Source organism: Cotesia glomerata, unplaced genomic scaffold, assembly GCF_020080835.1.
Source record: "Cotesia glomerata isolate CgM1 unplaced genomic scaffold, MPM_Cglom_v2.3 scaffold_25, whole genome shotgun sequence".
NCBI classification, from domain to species: domain Eukaryota; kingdom Metazoa; phylum Arthropoda; class Insecta; order Hymenoptera; family Braconidae; genus Cotesia; species Cotesia glomerata.
Genome location: NW_025402996.1, coordinates 82,618 through 101,360, shown reverse-complemented (window position 1 = coordinate 101,360; position 18,743 = coordinate 82,618). Strand labels below are relative to the sequence as shown.

Below are 18,743 nucleotides of genomic sequence, written 5' to 3'. Positions count from 1 at the left end.
AAATTAAATAACAGAAATGACGTTTAATCCCAAAAAATTAAATTAATAAAATATTAAGTAGAGCAGAAGCTATTTAAAAAAATAATTAAATTTTATTTAAATATTACAACACCAGTTCAACTATTAATAATGGTAATAATGATAATTAATTTAACATTAAATTTGTCTAATTCTTGGATAAAAATTGAAGTATTATTTGTTATTTTTATAAATTTACATATACACAATAGTAGATAAATTTTTTATTCGTTTTATATTAAGTGTATAATGGAAAATCTAATTTTGTAATATATAATTTAGTAAAAATATCTGTAAAAAAAAAAAGTAATAATAAATAACATGAGCGTTTGTATTTTTGTTAATAATAAATATATTAATTGATAAAATAATAATGAAAATTTATAAAATAATGTATGTAATGATCTTGTTTTTTAATTTAAGAGTGTTAAATGACAAAAACCGGAAGCCACTTGATAATCAGCCTTGATTAATAACATTATTTTAGAAATAAATTTATTATTTAGTTTTTGTCGTCGATCGAGATCTTAAATTTTTCTTCGTTTCTTGGTCTACTTCTGGTAGCTCATCATCTTCAGAAGCTGGTTTTTTACCTGTGAAAAAAAATTTTTTGTCACATACCGTTTTAATTTTATCTAACATTTGATTTTATAAATTTATAATGTACCTTCTTTTTTCTTCAGTTTTTGTAGTTTTGGTTTGGATTTTGGTTGTACAGCAGCTGTCTTAGTTTCGGAAACTCTCTGTCTCTGGCGTTTCAAAAATTCGAATATCAGATAGAATTGGAACAAAGCTACGAGAGCAAAAGCTGTGAATCGAATTGCTGGAATATTAAAATGACCAGTTGTGTAATCTAATGATGAATCAATTTTGCTCAATCCATAAATGTAGAAGAGACCGGCACCAGCCAATGTAGCTATTCTAGTTAACACGTACACGTAATTGGCAAGAGTAAAGGTAACTAAAATAATAACCAAATAAATATTAATTTATTTTTAATTAATCAATTCTAAATTGATAGCATTACTCATGAATATACTTACAACGTGTTCTAGATTCTTTACGGTAAACTATGTGGACCCAACGCGCTGTGTGTTGAAGTGCGTCTCCAACGTAATGAAGAACGAGTAAAAGAAGAGTAATGTGTTGGAAGCTATAATAATATTGTATTTAGTCCGTTCAAATATATGGAGACTATATAAATACAATTAAATAAATAAAGTAATTATTTATAAGTGGGATCAACCCATGCTGGGCCATGTTAAATTTCTTTTTTAACTTTCCGCTAAGAAAAATTGAAAAAAAATTTTTTTTTTCAAATTGATCAATTTTTTTTTTTAAATTGTTCATTTTTTTAAGTACTCTTCAAAAAAAAAAATATATCAAAAACATCAAAGAAGATAAAATAGAAATTTTATCCAAAAACATGAAAGTCAAAATTTTTTCCAACTTTTAAAGGCAAAAAAGCTATTGAAATCTTTACTTTTTCCTTTCACGACATTTTTTATCATAAATGCGCCGTAAAAAACAAACAGAACCAAAAGAAAAATTTGAAAATGTTAATTTTTTACCTAATTATGGTCCAAAATGAAGTTGACCCCACTTGTAATTAATTACCATAAATAATTAAAATACATACTTGAAAATATAACCAGCAAGCGTGAAGAATAACCCAAAAGTAGCGTGGATAACTCGAGATAGAATTTCTTCACGTTTAATACGTTGAAAATATAATTCAGGATAACAATGGAGCCAGTATGCTAATTGCACAATGAAGAAGAGTTTCATTAAAAATGACATTGGCAATGGATATGATTGCGAAAGTGATGGGAAACCCAGTATCAAATTGTCTCTCATGATGATATCGATACCCCAGAGTGCAGATAACACATAGAATACCAATAATTGACTTGATTCGTTGAACTTTGATAATTTTATTTTACTAAGATGTAATTTCTTTGAAATTTTCTGTAAATAATGATTAAATTTTTAAATTATCATATAGAATTATTATTATTACTATTAAAATACGTATTTTAATTCTATAAATTTTTTTCAAAAAATGTTCATCAATTTATCTTAATATAATTGAGGAAACATGCTATATTATTATTATCTCTAGAGGAAATATGTGGTCTATTCTTTTTTTATGTTAGAAACATGACATTTTTATACAATTTTACTCCAACAATTGCTGAGTACGAACATTTGATTAAATAATTGTTTTTTCTGTTTATAAGATGATAGATAGAGCATAATACTTACATCTAAAATATATTCTTGAACAACAGCATGCATAACAATTGTAATAAGGAAATAAAAGAAGACAGCACAAGCATCTTTCCAGCCAGTTGTAAATTTAACTGGCTGCCAAGGAGCATCTACTTCTTCGGTTGTTGAAATATTGTGTTGGAGTGCAATAAATATGTAAGCCCATGGCGATGTTATCTGTAAAAAAATTTAAAATATAAATAATTATTTATAATTATTGATTATTTAATTATAATTAATATTGTCTAGTTTATCTCTTAATTTGATTTGGGTAAATCTAGTTCATCCAGTGTAACATATGGTAAAAGATAAGATATGTTCGTGGGTGAAAGGTGGAGAGAATTTGAATAATTTTATTAGAATTTTATAGCGACTGAAATATTTGGGGTAAGTGAAAGGTGTGTAATGCCAAAAAAATGTGTAAAAAGTAAGTAGAGCATAAAAGTTACCTGAATCATAAGACCAATAACGAAGACCATAGCCACACATGAAACGATGTCAGCATGATTTTGAATGATAAATTCATGACTTAAAATTGGGGGATTTTTATTAGAAGTTTTACGTCCTTTTAAGGTTACCATTTTTTTTTTTTTTTTTTTGTTAAATAATTAATATTAGGAATAAAAAATTTTGCGTAACAGCCGGCACAATAAATCAGGGTAATTTATAAAGTTTGTAAAATAAACTGCTGTCACGCATAGACTTAAGCGTGGAACTGAACTGAACTGAATAACTGACACATAATAATTTATTCGTGTACAGTATTTATGTGTGGGTAACTGTAAGTATACATCTATATATATTGGGAGTAGTTACACGTGGCGCCAACAAGATAACAACATGTAGTAGTGAAGCAAATTCCCACCAGGTTGGCAGTATTTTACCGGAATGTCGTTCAAAAGCTGTCATTGTGTTGTAAATATAATTCTTTACCTTACCATGTGATGAAAAAAAATTATAAAATTATCGAAACCGTAAAGTGTCACGTGGAGATTGCTACGAAATCAAATTTTTACACCTGCAAGAAATAGATGAAGAAATAAAAAAGAATAGAAATTTAATAAACAGGCTAGCTGGTCCTTATGGTCACTTTACTGGAAAAAAATTTTCTGAGTCCGTAGATAGAAATTGAAAATTGCAAAACTTTAACTAAAACTTATTTGCTAAAACATCTGAAAACTAAAAATTGGAGTTTCAATCATTTTCTTTTAATTCCTAAAAGACCATTTTTTACTGAAATACAACCGAAGAAAGCTCATGAAAATTGAGTTAGCTGACATTTAAAAATTTTTTTTATTAAAAAAATTATTGCAAAAAAATAAAAAAAAATTTCATTTAAAAAAAAACTTGAAAAACCAAAAGTACAATTTTTTAAAAATATTTCTAGTTGTAATTCAATAGGTGAAAAAAATCAAAAACGTCGGCTAACTTGAGTATTATAAAAGATCACCAAAAAATTTCAGCGATTTTTTTACCCTTTAATTTTTTCCATTAGTGTATTAATAAATTCATAAAAATAATTTTCAGATTAGAGAAGAAGATAATGCATGAACGTGAGTTGGAGGAAGAAGTTGAACATTTTAAAGAATTTTTAAATGCAAAACGTAAACACCTAGTATCAGTATTGACAGGAGCTGATCAATTATTATGAGGATAAAATAAATTCGTATAAAAAACAAATCAAAATTTCCATGGGTAATACTCAAAAAAGAATTGATCTTATATATGTCAAGCTTCATAAAATTCTGAACAGTAATTTGTCAACCGACAGCACTTTATGGATTTTCTATTAATATACATATTAGGGTGGGCCAAAAAAAACTTGTAATTTTTTTTTTCTTTTTATAGCTACTACGAAAATATCGTCCAAGATGACGAAAAAAAAATTATGGTTTGAGCTCTTAATATCAATATTTAGAGGTGTCACATGGTGATTTTTGATTTCCCATTTAAATAACACGGGAAATTTTTTTTTTTTTTTTTGCAATTTCGATGTATTTCAACGAGTTATTGTGTAGTAAAAATAAATAAATATTTTTGTAGGGAATTAAACGGCCCACAAAAAAGGTCTGAAATAATTTTTTGCTAAGTCAACTAAAAGTTATTCGCAGTTAAAGTTCAACTTAAAATAATATACGATGAGTTTCACAATTTTTTATACTTGTTAACAAAAAAACGGCTTAAAATTATAAAATAACATATTTTTCGTGATTTTCCTCGTTTTTGCTTGCCCAAATTTATTGAAAAAAACTTATATAGCACACGATTTGAATAAAAGCGTTGAATACTGATTTCAATGCAGTCGGAAGTACTGTAAAGATTTTTGACGCGATTATGTTTATTATTTATTAACTAGCTGTTACCCACTCGCTTCGCTGAGCGCTTTATAGAATTCCATTTTTAGATCTAGACTTGAAATTTAATTGGAGTATTGTTTTGATTTTATCATTTCTCCTTAACAATATGTTGTATTGTCTAGAGAAGCTTCGACATGGAATAGATTTTTCAAGAACGAATATTTTTTTTTTACTCCCAGTGACGGTATTGATGATCCGTACGTCAACCTCCTAATTTCCATTATTACAATATCTCTGTAAAAAATAGTCTAATTAATATAAAAAAATTCAGTATTATAATTAATTATGTAAATAATAGTATTACGGTTTTTGCACCGTGCGCGGATCGTCACCGATATAAGCTTTAAGCTTTTATACTATTACAAATCCAAATGAATCCCCGATTTTTTTAGACGCCGACCGGAATTGTACATAGTTGGGGAAATTATGTGACAATTGTAAATGAAAAGGACAAATTTGTTTGTCGGTAAATTTACTGCTTAATTTTGTCTGCAGTTCAGTTAATATTGGTGGGGATTCGGGAGGAGTATTAACTTGTTGAGTAATATGATTTAATTCGGTGCCCGAAATCAATATAAGATATTCAATATCACCACCATCATACTTATAGATCGCCGATAGACGTACAAATACGTTGCGATTCCCTAAGTATTCAGGATCGAGCACGATCACACCATCTGGAAATTCAACAAAAGAATTTATTTTAATTGATTATAGAGCTTCACCCGAATGTTCAGCTAAAAAAATAAAAAAAAAAAAAATTAGGACGACGGTTGACCCTAAAGGGCATCCCTGCAACTTCCCGCTCAATTTGTACACTGATAGAAGGATTTCTTAGCATTTAAGAAGATTTCTTTGTATTTAAGAAATCATTTCTTAAACATCATTTCTTAGCATTTAAAAAATATTTCTTAGTATTTAAGAAATATTTCTTTGTATTTAAGAAATATTTCTTAGTAGTTATATTTCTTAATATATAAGAAATATTTCTTTGTATTTAAGAAATATTTTTTAAATACTAAGAAATGATGTTTAAGAAATGATTTCTTAAATAAAAAGAAATCTTTTTAAATACTAAGAAATCCTTCTATCAGTGTACTTAAGCCCTCAAAATTACACATTACGTTTTTGAGCTCTTCGAACTTAAAAATATGATTTTTGTGTTACTTTGAGCTCTCCGAGCTCAAAACTCTAATACCTAGCAGTTTAATAAAACACAATTTTTTGAATTTTCAAACCGCAATAACTTTTGAATGAATGAACCGATTTTTACGCGGTTGGCAGCATTCGACACAGTTTTTGAAGCCTCATAAAGAATCTTTGAGTATGAATTGATCGAACTCGGAATTTCGGAGTGATTCCGAAAAAACACTTTTTCGGTTTTCTTTCAACAACGATTTCACGAATGAATTAACCGATTTTGACCGGACTTGCGGCAATCAACGTGGTCTTTCGATGTTGCTGATTAGTTTTTGGAATCGATCGATAAAGCAGTTTAAAAGCTATTCCAAAAAAACCACATTTGAAAAAAATTTTTTTTTTCTTTAAAATCTACCGGTCCGAATCGGTCCAAAGTGTATTCAAAATATAAGTTTGGTCAAGCCCTTTCGAATGGCGTCAACCGCGATGAAATTGGTCCAGCCGTTCAAAAGTTAGAAAAGGGTCACACACACACACACCTCGACAGTGCATGCAAGAAAGCCAGCAAGTGGGTGTCTAGCCTAGCACGAATTATGACCAACACCATGGGACCAAGAACGAAAAAGAGAAGAGTTCTTCTAGAAACAGTCCACTCAGTACTGCTTTATGGAGCGGAGATATGGGCAGACATATTAAAGTAGAAGACCTACCGGCGAAAGATAGCAGCAGTACAGCGGCGAGACGCTCTCAGGGTTTCCTGCCCAGACAAAATTGACAACGCCGAGCCCACGTTTTTCGAGTGTGATCGGTGGAAGGACGACAGAAGCAGCACCGAAGAAACAATAGGCACCACGCTCTCCCCTGAGAGCTTGGTAACCTGCATGATCAAAAAAGAAGAAAACTGGTCAGCTGTCGCAGCCTACGCGCAGCGCCTTTTAAAAGAAAAAATCGCAGAAAGGGATTAGAAACCAATAGTAACAAAAAGTAGGTGTCGTGAGACACAACACGGACTGGATTGAAGTAATGCCAACGCGGTCCCCATCTAGTCTTCCCTGTAACATCTATGGGGAAAGGAGAGAGGAAGATGTTTAGTCGGTATTGTTGCAAAATAATATTGACTTCTGAGTCCGACATACCCAGGCAAACACCTAGTCCTGGCACCAACACCAAGTCCTGGCATACGTAAATGTATTTTACCTCCTCTATAAAAAAAAAAAAAAAAAAAGTCAGGAAAGCTTCTTAGAGCTTCAAAACGTCGAGATCTGTTGAAAACTCGGTTTTTGCAAAACGGGGTAAAACCAATAACTTCCCGATTTTTCGAAAATCATTGATTTTCTTAGCGGGAAGTTAAAAAAATGAATTGCTGTGCATTCGTCTCACTAAATCTCAAAAACGGCTGGACCGATTTTCAAAATTGTTTTTTTCTTTTGTTCGCTACAGTTCAGAGATGATTCAAAAGGACAAATCAAAATTTTTATCGGTGATACTCAAAAAAGAATTGATCTTATATTTGTCAAGTTTCATAAAATTCTGAACAGTAATATGCCAACCGACAGAACTTTATGGATTTCCTGTTGACCTTTTAATGTTCTGGAAGCGCAAAGAATCTCGGTGTGAGCTGTTAGGGGAAAGAGCCAATCATAGTCCGTTATGCGGTTGTGTGAAAGATGGTTTAGTTGTAGTAGTGTCCATACGTCCCTTTCTACTATTTTTCTAGCCCCCTCTCTAGGAAAAAGACTATAGCTCTCTCACTTAAAGAAAAAGACATATGACTCGAATTAAGAGTGGGGATTCAAGGCCGAACATTAAAGGGTTAATATACATATTAATGAAAATGTATTTTCGGTAATGAGTATGTTAAATAACGAATCGTCGTTTTTTTTTCTTAACATGCTTACACGTAAATAACTCACCATTTATCTTTTTACATAGTAATGTTATATATTTTGTTTGACACCATTAGTACAACATTTAACACAATTCTATCGACACAAATCCAGCAGTTTCATTGTTTTTTTTTTTTTATTTTTTTTTCGTTAATATATTCTTCTTTTCCACTTATCATCATCATTTTTTCTTAAATAAAAATAAATAATGAAGTGACATAATACTAGAGTTACAGCTAAAGCTTAAAATCATTGATCAACAATAATTATAAACCTGCAAGTAAAAATATTATTATTTATGTATTGGTGTTATGTCTTGATTAGTTTCTGTCTTCTGGCATTTTATTTTCTCTATAACATTTCATTAATAAATATCCTAAAAAAATGACAGAGTTATTAGACTCAATGTCATGTCGGTACTGCTAATAATATATTTTCTATGTATTGTATTGCAATGAGCATCATCACAATAAATACTTCGATGCAGGTTTCAATGCATGGTCTCAACCCCATGGCACTATTCATCCTTTTATTTAATTATTATTTTATATTTATTTATCCTTAAATTTATACAACGGTTTCATAATTTGATCGATTATTTTGACTTGTTATCTTCATAAATCAAACAATTATACGAAAGTTTAATTTTATTGGATCGCATATATGCTTGATAGAAAAATGGCTTTCAATTTTTTTTTTAACATGATTAACTGCAATATTGATAAATATGACTTTGTTCTATTTATTTGATGATCATCTTCAACAATTTTATATATTTCTTAACAAGAATTACTATTATTACCTCGTAAATATATTGTTGAGACATTACGCTTAAAACTTCAAAAAATTCAATCTTTTTTTGTTTATTAAGTCTTATAAATTTTGTGTGCTGTTAAAAATGACGTGCTTTTTGATAAATTGATTCATTAATTATTTATATTGTACATATTTAATAAAAATCACAACAGTAATGATTTAACGATTTTTAAATAAATAAATAAATAAATATATTATTATAATTCATTTTTAAAATATATGTTGATGATTTATCTTTATTTGTGATAAAATATTTCATTTATTTGCTTCTTGTTATTTTTTTTTTGTGATGATGAAAACTTCCATATTTACATTTATTTACTTTGTTATTATGATTACAGTATACTCAAGTGATAATAACGACGGTAAAAATGAGATATACCTTAAATATTGATTCAATTAATTTAATTGATAGTACGTTTGAATTTATCTATTGTATCATAAACTTGATATTTCGGTTTTGCTTTTAAACAATTAACAATAAATGTGATATAATCATTTAATAATAAATATTAGATCTAAAATACTTTAGACCACAAGCCTTAAAAATTTAGTTGTTAATTTATAAATATTTCACGCGCTTATTTGTTAAATAGCTGACAGTGTTCTAATAATATATTCAATTTTGAAATTTATTCGTTTGCTTTTATGTATATTTATTTTTCTCCTTTTCTCTTTGTTTTTTATGAGGTAGACAAGTGTATTATCCAAATAGCCTCTCATAGCTTTGAGTAACGTTCAAAATAATATTGAGAAAATAAAATTATCATTTAAGAGAAGAATAAGTAGAATTATTGAATTCTACGCTTAGAAGAAAAAAAGTCTATGCCTAGCTGACTACTAATTTAAATAAATAAGTTAATGACAATAAACAACCGATTGACGAGTGTAACAATAAGTCTATAGCTTAAAAATGATTCAATATTCGGCAAAATTATTCTCAACTTGTACTCATTGATTTAAAAGCATTGTTGGATAAAAAGCTTCTCAAGTGACGAGTTTCGAAGCACGTGAACTATTTTAAACACTCTTTCTCTCTCTCTCTCTCATACAAACAAAAAAATGGTTAAATAAAATGATTTTGAGTTATTTTGTGACTCATGACTTCTATTAATTAATTAAAATAAATATATCAGCTTTGAATACTGAGCTGTAAAATTATTTAGTACTTCCTGCATCGATCTTACAATAACCGACATAATTAAATATGACACAAAATATGTAAGTATTTCTATACGTGAAAATAATGAATTTTAATGATTAATATAAATTTTTTAATTTTAAACCATAGGTTCTCCTTGATCCATTTCTTCTACGGATATATATAATCCTTCTTCTTCATAAGTCGACTCGTGTTTAGCGAGTACTTTCAACAAGGGACGAAGTTTTATCCACCATTGCTGTTTAGGAATACGATGTCTGAAAGTGATTTTAGTAAATATAAATATTAATTAAAATTGTACATTATTTTTCAAATTATTTATCAATTAAAACTTACTCGAAATCAGTTTGTTCTTCAAGATCTGACAATGGAGTATATTTGTACTGACGTTTGATGATACCTAACATAACAGCAGTATCAGGAGTAGAAGCGTTTACAACACCGTCAGGTGATGTATGTTTTTTAAGTTGATCAGTAAACCATTCAACAGCTTTCGCTCCCATTTTAGTACCTAAGTTACGATCAAATGGTGTAGGTGATCCACCTTGTTGCATATGACCTGTTTTATTAAATTTATCATTAATTAGTAATTTAAAAAGTTACAGACATTAAAGATTTCAAGAACATCAAAAATATTCTAAATGATTAATAGGATAGATTATAAATCTGTACTTTACAGCACTTAGGGAACACTTGTTCTAGGGTCGATTGAATTAAATAAATAAATAAAAAATAAAAAATAAATTAAAAAAACTAACCAATGATGTTAGAGCGACAACTGAACAAGCCTTTTCCTTCCTCACTGAACAATCTTTGCATGAAATCGGTGTTATAATTAAGATTACTACTTTCATTTCTTAGAATAAGACCTCGTTGAACACCTTCAGACATTTTAGCAGCCATAGCGACAACATCTCGATTCAAATCTTTAATATTGAATTTTTCTTCAAAGATATAAGCTGCATCTGCACCACCTGCAAGACCAGCAAGAGTTGCCAAATAACCACAATAGCCGCCCATAGTTTCAATAATAAATACACGGCGTTTTGTTCCTTGTGCTGATTGACGAATACGGTCGCAAATCTTTAACAAATAAAAAAAAAATAATGAAATAAAATAAAATGTTGGTAAATCGAACTATTCATACCTCTGTAATTTCATTCAATGCCGTGTCACAACCGAGAGAAAATTCAGTTCCAGGAACATTGTTACTGATGGTCGCAGGTATCATTGCAATAGGTATTTTAAATTCAGGGAATTTTTTACGTGCGTCTATGAACGAAAGACACGTCTGGTAACCTTCGAACCCACCAATAACGAGCAAAGCTTGAATACCAAGTTCCTTCAAACGGGCAGCTATTTGTGGCAACTGATCTTCTTTGGGAGGCGCACGTTTTGTACCAAGATAAGCTCCACCTTGAGCGACCCATCCTGTTACAGATGCCCAATCCATTAACTTAACTTTGCCAGCTTCTAAACCTGCGACACCGTCACAAACACCATAGACTTTGTCTCCTCTGTAGATACAATTTCTTACAAACGATCTTACGGCTGCGTTCATTCCACACGATGGAGAACCAACGTGCAATACCGCAAGAGTATATTGATCCTGAAAAATTAATTGTTTATTTTAATCTCAGCATTAAATGTAATACATATGTATTAATTTAACAGAAAACAGAAAACAGAAAGAAGAGATTAGGTAACTTAACAAGTATCACATTCCATGCATTAATTGTGTGCAGTGTAACTTACTTGACCACATAGTGTTAATTGCTTCAAAAAAAATAAAGATATATTTATTTTCAACGCATTGATAATTATTAAAAAAAAATTAGTTTCAATTAGTATTTAACTTATTGTAACTAGCATTCGTATTAGTATTTTTTATTATCAATTAATTACCTTTGTTAAGACGTGTTCGATGCTGTTCTAAAGCAGCATTAAACATAAATACGAAAACCCATAATTAATACCCAATAATAAATTCAAGATTTTCTTAATATTTGGATTACATTGCACATAATAACTATTATATAATATGACCCTTATAGAAGTATTACATACAACATAAAAATTATTTAAGAATTTAATATTACCTTGGTGTCTTGAGAACCGATTGGAGCTTTTAATCTTGTAAGCATTTTGTAAGTTTCCAAGTTACGGGCAAAACCTCTGTCAAATAAAAAATAAAAAAATTCAAGTAAGTCTTAAAATTTTAACAATCAAACATATCGACGGTCTAATTAGCAATTGGTCTAACTCCTTATTTTTTAGAGGGTGATTTTTTAACATTTTGATGAAGTAATAGTCCAATTATAAATTATTTGAATTATCCTAACCAAAATATTATACCTCTATTAAATATTAAATGGTTTTTTAAAATGATAATAAATTTCAAACTAATTGTACATGGAAAGAACAAGATGACACTGGATATCATCCCAGATTGTATTAAGTGAAAAAAAATTTCAGATAATAGCTAGTATAATCCAAATTACAATGAGTATAATCTAAATTATAATGAGTATAATCCAGATATCACGCAGTATGATCTGGATTTTTTTTAGCTACTATCTGACATTTTTTTTCGCCACAGATATCACTGAGTATAATCTGGGATGATATCCAGTGTCATCTTGTTCTTTCCGTGTATTTTCGTACAAATGGAAGATTCTCTAAAATTAGAGTTAGACAATTTGCTAATTAGAACGTCGATATGAGTAATCGAGAGATTAACTAACTTTCCACGTAATTGAACAGCAAGATCCCAATTTTTATCAGCCATAGCCTGAGCTACGGCTTTAGTACGATTGACACAATCCATCAAAGGTAAACGGACCGCTTGATTTCCATCAAGAGTAACAACACAGGCTTCGGTTTCAGATGTTGCTTCCATCAAAGCCATCACAGCTTCTGCACCCATTCTACAACCCTGAGAAAATATTATTTAACAGTTTATTTATCTTAATCTGTCAATCATCGACTCTTACTTTGCATCAGACAACTTTGATGTATTAATATAAATAGCTACGAACCAAAATTCTGTCAAAAGCTGAAGGATTACCACCACGTTGCACGTGACCGAGTACAGTTATCCGGGTGTCTTGTTGCAATTTATTAACGACAACTTCACGAATTTTTTCAGCAGTAATTGGATCTCCATTTCTGTCAACTGCTCCTTCCGCAACGATTATAATATTCAAACGTTGACCCGTAAGACGTTCCTAAATAAAATATAATTGATAATTAATATTTGTTACATAATATTTCTGTAGTTAAATTAAATAACTGTATTGGACGTTACATAAAAAAATACACTAGGATACTTAGTTTGTTAATTTAAATAATATCAGTGATAAATTATGATAATCATTTTTTAAAAACGATTATTCATTGATGAACTATGATAATTTACATTTAAAAAAGAAAAAAAAAAAACAAACTGCAAAAGCATGCTAATGTAGTTGATAAAGCATGCAACCACAGCAATGCATAATGGCTCACTTGTAAAAAAATTAAAATTTATAAAATAATGATTGTGAGAAATTGTCTTTTGATATCTTTTAATAAAATTTATAACTATTTAATTAAATATAAAAATAAATTTACCAATTTAATGAAGATATTCACTAGCTATATTGAAGATTTTGATAAATATTGTAAAAAAAAAAGTGAAAAAAAAAAAAAATTACTGATAGCGAACCTGCAATAATTTTTTGCAGAGCTTGTTTGGCCAGTCACGCTCTGGTGGCCACTCTGGGATGAATACAAAGTCGGCTTCGGAACACATAGCTGCCACTAGAGCCAGGTAGCTGTAATATTATATAATGATACCTAACTGCACTACTAGTAAGAAAAGATTACAAGGGATAGTTATTTCATTATTATTATTATTACAGGTTGTAATGACAATACCTAGTTATTAATAATTGATTAAATAGGGTTTAGCTTTTATATGATGACAAACAACACGCTAGCATGTTTTTAAATATTTACCTAGTAGAAATAACGGGACAACACGATATCATTGGTATAATTTTTATCAGGGTTGTGATTTAAGGGAAACCTGATCGGTTATAAAGCTTAATTTTTGGATCTAGCTGGATATTTAAATAATAAGCCTATATATAAGCTTCAATTTCTTAATACAATTATTGGTAATTTATCTTTTCACATAACCGTTCAAATTATTCAATATTCAATAATAATATTGAATTTTTAAGACAATCTTAATCATAAGAATGGAAAACAAGCATAATGATGGTGATATGACGAGCAGCCACAAAAATTCGGTTCATTTAATTTTTTATTTATAAAAAATCACTTTATATTAAATTAGTCTACTGAAGTTAGTGTAAAAAAACCTGAACGAATAGACGAATAGTAAAAAATGAATAAATAAATTTAAGTAAATCAATTGAGTAATATCACATGCCTGTTCCAACTTTTTACATAGTTTATCAGGCCAGTCGACGGGGGGTGGACATTCTGGAAAGAATACGTAGTCTGCCTCGGCGGCTAATGCGCCCACGATGGCCAGGTACCTACCCAAAGTTACAACTCATTGTGTAATATTATTTCTTACGTTATTAAGTATCTAATAAATGCAATTCTGACTTTAAAAAGTACCCTGAGAAGAAGGATTTAATTATTGCCGATAGTCAAGAAATCTGATGTAATAACTGTTTGTATTAGAGTGTTAAGAACGTTCTAATTATTTAAAGTTAAAATATTCTTTTACGTATATACCCAAGGGGCACAAATTTTTTTTCGTTAATGTTTTGTTGAATTTAAGTTTACAATTATTAATTTTTTAACTTCTTTTTGAGTGAAATCTACCAAAAAGTCAACATTTTTTTTGTGACACTTGGGTATGTAGAATTTTAAAATTTAATTATAAAAATAGAACCTTGGAAACAAATGAAAAGATTAAAGTAAGATCATTAATTTCATTATGACTATTAGAACGTTCTTAGATAGAAATAATAAAACACTGGATAATATATAGATCTAACAGTGTTAGTAATTAATAACTTACCCACAATGACGACCCATGACCTCCATAATAAATGTTCGTTGATGCGAGTACGCAGTACTGACGATTGCATCAATGCTCTCTATTATACGATGTAACGCTGAGTCTGTACCAATTGTCATATCTGTCCCACAGAAATCATTATCTATAGAACCTACCATACCCACGATATGAAGATGACAATATTTTTCAACTTGTTCAGCATTTATTTGACCTAAAACATCCATAAAAAAATATAATATCAATCAAGTTTAAATTTATCAAAGTGGTTACTAAAAAATTACCTGTGCTCTCTAATTCCTTCAACAGATCACGATACTCGGTTTTAAATAAATTAGCGCCAGTTAATGAACCATCACCACCAATTACGACTAAGTTTGTAATACCGCGTGTGACTAAATTTTTAGCAGCTATCAAACGTCCAGCACGTTCTTTAAATTCCATGCATCTTGCTGAACCTATTACGGTACCACCCTAAATTATAAAAAAGTGAACGCATAAAGTCAGTACTATTTCATCATGGTATAAGTATTGATTGGCAAAAAAAAAAAAATTCGTGAGCTCACTCGATGGATGATGCAAGATACGGAAGACCAAGTTGCTTCGACAATATTATCTCCTCCATCTACCATACCTTGATATCCTTCCTTTATGAAGAATACTTTGCAGCCTAAGTAAATACCCATACGCACAACGGCACGCACAGCCGCATTCATACCTATTTAGGAAACAAATTTATTGCGTCATATCATTGATAAATAATTATTTTATTAATATAGTACATAGATTAATTTTATTTACCTTGTGAGTCACCTCCACTAGTGAATACTGCCAGCCCTTTGCCTTTATGACTTCCGGGCTTTATGAATTTTGTTGATGCATGTTCGTCTGCCATTTTTTTTGGATGAGTGTCTGACATATACTGAAAATTTTTAATTTATATACAAATTATTAACAATAATCAATGGATTTTTACCTCCAGACAATGATTGAAAGTTAATTTTTTCGGATGAAGGAAAAAATTTGTTTATTGTTTAAATTATGAGTAAACAAATAAATATGATTATCAATAATATCAGGTATTTTTAGTATATTGATTCCAATCAAATTTATTTATTTTTTTTATTAATTAAAAATATCTTGGAAATTTTTTTTATAGTAAAAGTTATTATTATATATTTTTTTCTAACAATCGATTTTTCAAATGATTAATCATTTTTTTGCAGTACTAAAAATAACAATTTAAAATTTTTGCCTTTGAGTTTTTTAAAAAGATTTTTTATCTTATTTGTTTTAGAGTGTATCGCAGATTAAAATAAATAATAAATAAATAAAAACGTTTAGTTTTCTGCTTATCATAACTGTTATAATCTAGTATTGATATTTTTTTCGCGATTGGGTGTAAAGTACATTACTTAATAGTAAAAAAATAATTTTCTTATAATATAATTTTATGAGTCAAAATACATTACAAAAAATCTTAAAATCACTCAATAAGATTGGAACAAATGATATTTAAATTTTTTATTGTTGATAGAATTTAACAACAATAGTTTTAATATTTATTCCATGAATGTTATGATAAAAATAGCCGAAAAACCTTGAATAATTTTTATCGCAACTCTAATATACACAATTTACATATACGTATTGTATAACCTAAAAACAAAAAATATATGTCTACTGAAGTTCACCAATAATGTTTTTACAAGATTATAGTTGGATTAGCGAGTCTTTGCGCTTCGGGTATTTTTTGTTTTTGCCCCTACCATCTCAAATATGTGATTAAAAAATATTTAGTGGATATGATTAGCATAAGGATATATTTAATTTGTTTTTGCTATCGATACACATGTATCAGTTATAAAAATTAGATGATGGGAGCAAAAACCGAAAATACCCGAAGCGCAAAGACTCGCTAATCCAACTATATTTTCTTTTATCTGACACGAAAAAAAAGCAATTGAAGCATCGAGTTACTCATTGAAAATTGACATGTCATTCAAGTGTCAGTTTTCAAAATTCAATGGAAGATCAAGAATTTTAGCGATGTAAAACGAGAAATAATTCAAGGATTTGTGTACATATTTTTAAACAAAAGACAATTGTTATTTTTTTTATAAAATAAAAAAATAACAATAACAATAACAGTGAAAAGTAATAAAAAGCATGCGACTTTGACAGTTAATTTAAATGACAACTGATAAATAATCACATTTTGTAACACAAAACTATCACAGAACACTTGAGTTTAAATCACTTACGACTGAATAAATATTAAAATTAATGTGATAAAAATAAATTATATCAAAGCTTAAGTGAAAATTATTTTTTAGTTATTTAAATAAAAATTATTTGAATTTAAATAAATAGATAAAGTGTATTGTAATTTAGATTTTAAGCACCTTAATTGTTTAAGAGTACTGACAGAAGTCACCTGCACGTCGTTCCGGCCACTTCTGTCGTTGAAGGTGACCTTAAATTAACTCGTGTACACCCTCTTCACACCTCCCTACAGTTCCTCGTAACCTTCAATACATTAAATATTTAGCTCAGTGCCAGATGGCGCTCTTTTTAAACCAATCACGTAGCTCTAATTTCGCGCTGGAATTTATTTATTTTTTTTTCATTTATCCACTATTTTAAGATTTTATCCAATGCATGTGTTTATATATTTTTTTTTTTTAATTGTATTTGTTGGATTTAATTTTTATTAATTGAACTCTAGGATTTGCAAAGGCTGTAGTGATGGATTTTTTTATTGGTGCGTATACCACCAACAAGAGGATATGATGTAATTTAGTCAATATAGGACACTAGACATTGGAATAAATTGATTTTCGTCAGCTAAATAAATGTAATAATCATAAGCGTTGTCTAATTTTAACGACCAGACAATTGCTTCAATTTTAAGACGTATTTTTATTGATGCGTAGAAAATATCAATTTTTTAATCTTAAATTTTGTCTTTTTTTTTTTTTTTTCATCGGTTTTTAATAATAAATATTGCCTATTAAATTGGTATTTGCAATGTTAAATTTTTTTTTTAATTCAATTATATTTTTTTGAAACTTGACTAAAATTTGTCATTGATTTTCTTTGCATTTCATCGAAATCATAAAAATTATGATATTGAAATTGATAGATACATGTGATAATTTTTTTAGCACATAAATTACAGCAAAAAATTTATTTAATTCATCCTGAAAAACTCTAAAAAATTAAAAATACAATTTTTTAGGCTTGGTTCATTTTTCAAAAAAAAATCAAAAAATTGTCAAGCGTCTGTTAATTATAGTATTTTTAAAAATTTATTTTATTTATAAAAAATTAAAAAACATTTGCTTAAAAATTTCGAAAAAATCCATGAGTCACAAATTTTCTTTTTTTTTAACTTTAAAATAATTAAAATCGATAAGAATTTCTTATTTTATAACAAACAGTTTATTGATCTCAAAAATATTTAATAAAATAATTACAAAAGTCTAAATATTATTTATCAAAATAAAATTTTGGAAATTTGATCAAAAGTTAATAAATAAAATTGTTGAAAGAATTTAGGAAGAACCATAACTCGAGTTATCATTAGCTGTTCAAATATTCTCTATTTTAAATCTCAAGAATTAGACAAACAAAATTATATTTTAGGAAGTGACTGATGTTAAAAAAAAAATATTTTTTGTTGTATTATTTTTAAATTCAACTTACCGTAAATCTTGCATCACCCAGAATCGTCGAAGGAATCAGATTACGATGACGCATAACAATAACTCTAAGGTACGAAATACGTGACAAAACTCACGTTTCGAGAGAAAGCATTTTCTAGTTTGTTCTAATCTACAGCTACTATTATAATATTGTCTATAAAAATTCCCAGAGATGCTTTTAATCTGATTCAATTTTTTTCGCTTTGTCAAAATTTGGACTGGTTAATAATTAGAGATTTTTCGTCGCTTTTACACTTTTATTTACAAACATTTGTCCCGCACATATTTTTATTTTAATATTCTAACTTCATCACTTAACGTCCAAATAGATAGTTATTTTTATTTATT

General features: G+C 28.7%; 2 protein-coding genes across 9 annotated transcripts; both read right to left on the bottom strand.

Moving 5' to 3' along the window:
* Positions 1-377: 377 nt before the first annotated feature.
* Positions 378-3,029, bottom strand: LOC123274178 (translocating chain-associated membrane protein 1). The gene is made up of 6 exons (XM_044741683.1): positions 2,739-3,029; positions 2,284-2,466; positions 1,658-1,986; positions 1,062-1,171; positions 686-979; positions 378-611 (listed from the first exon to the last, which is right to left on the bottom strand). The coding sequence occupies exons 1-6, from the start codon at positions 2,868-2,870 to the stop codon at positions 517-519; spliced, it is 1,143 nt and encodes a 380-aa protein (XP_044597618.1). The 5' UTR covers positions 2,871-3,029; the 3' UTR covers positions 378-516.
* A 6,103-nt stretch (positions 3,030-9,132) lies between these two features.
* LOC123274177 (ATP-dependent 6-phosphofructokinase) lies at positions 9,133-18,465 on the bottom strand. 8 transcript variants are annotated; one of them, XM_044741675.1, is made up of 15 exons: positions 18,397-18,465; positions 15,490-15,610; positions 15,255-15,406; positions 14,973-15,162; positions 14,692-14,902; positions 14,089-14,197; positions 12,689-12,877; positions 12,395-12,585; positions 11,750-11,825; positions 11,556-11,582; positions 11,406-11,426; positions 10,798-11,259; positions 10,409-10,733; positions 9,987-10,209; positions 9,133-9,907 (listed from the first exon to the last, which is right to left on the bottom strand). In XM_044741675.1, the coding sequence occupies exons 1-15, from the start codon at positions 18,448-18,450 to the stop codon at positions 9,769-9,771; spliced, it is 2,490 nt and encodes an 829-aa protein (XP_044597610.1). In that variant the 5' UTR covers positions 18,451-18,465; the 3' UTR covers positions 9,133-9,768. The 8 variants fall into 8 exon arrangements, with proteins under 8 accessions (XP_044597610.1, XP_044597609.1, XP_044597615.1 ...); XM_044741674.1 differs by lacking the exon at positions 14,089-14,197 and adding an exon at positions 13,357-13,465; XM_044741680.1 differs by lacking the exons at positions 14,089-14,197; positions 18,397-18,465 and adding exons at positions 13,357-13,465; positions 17,094-17,232.
* Between the last annotated feature and the right edge of the window lie 278 nt (positions 18,466-18,743).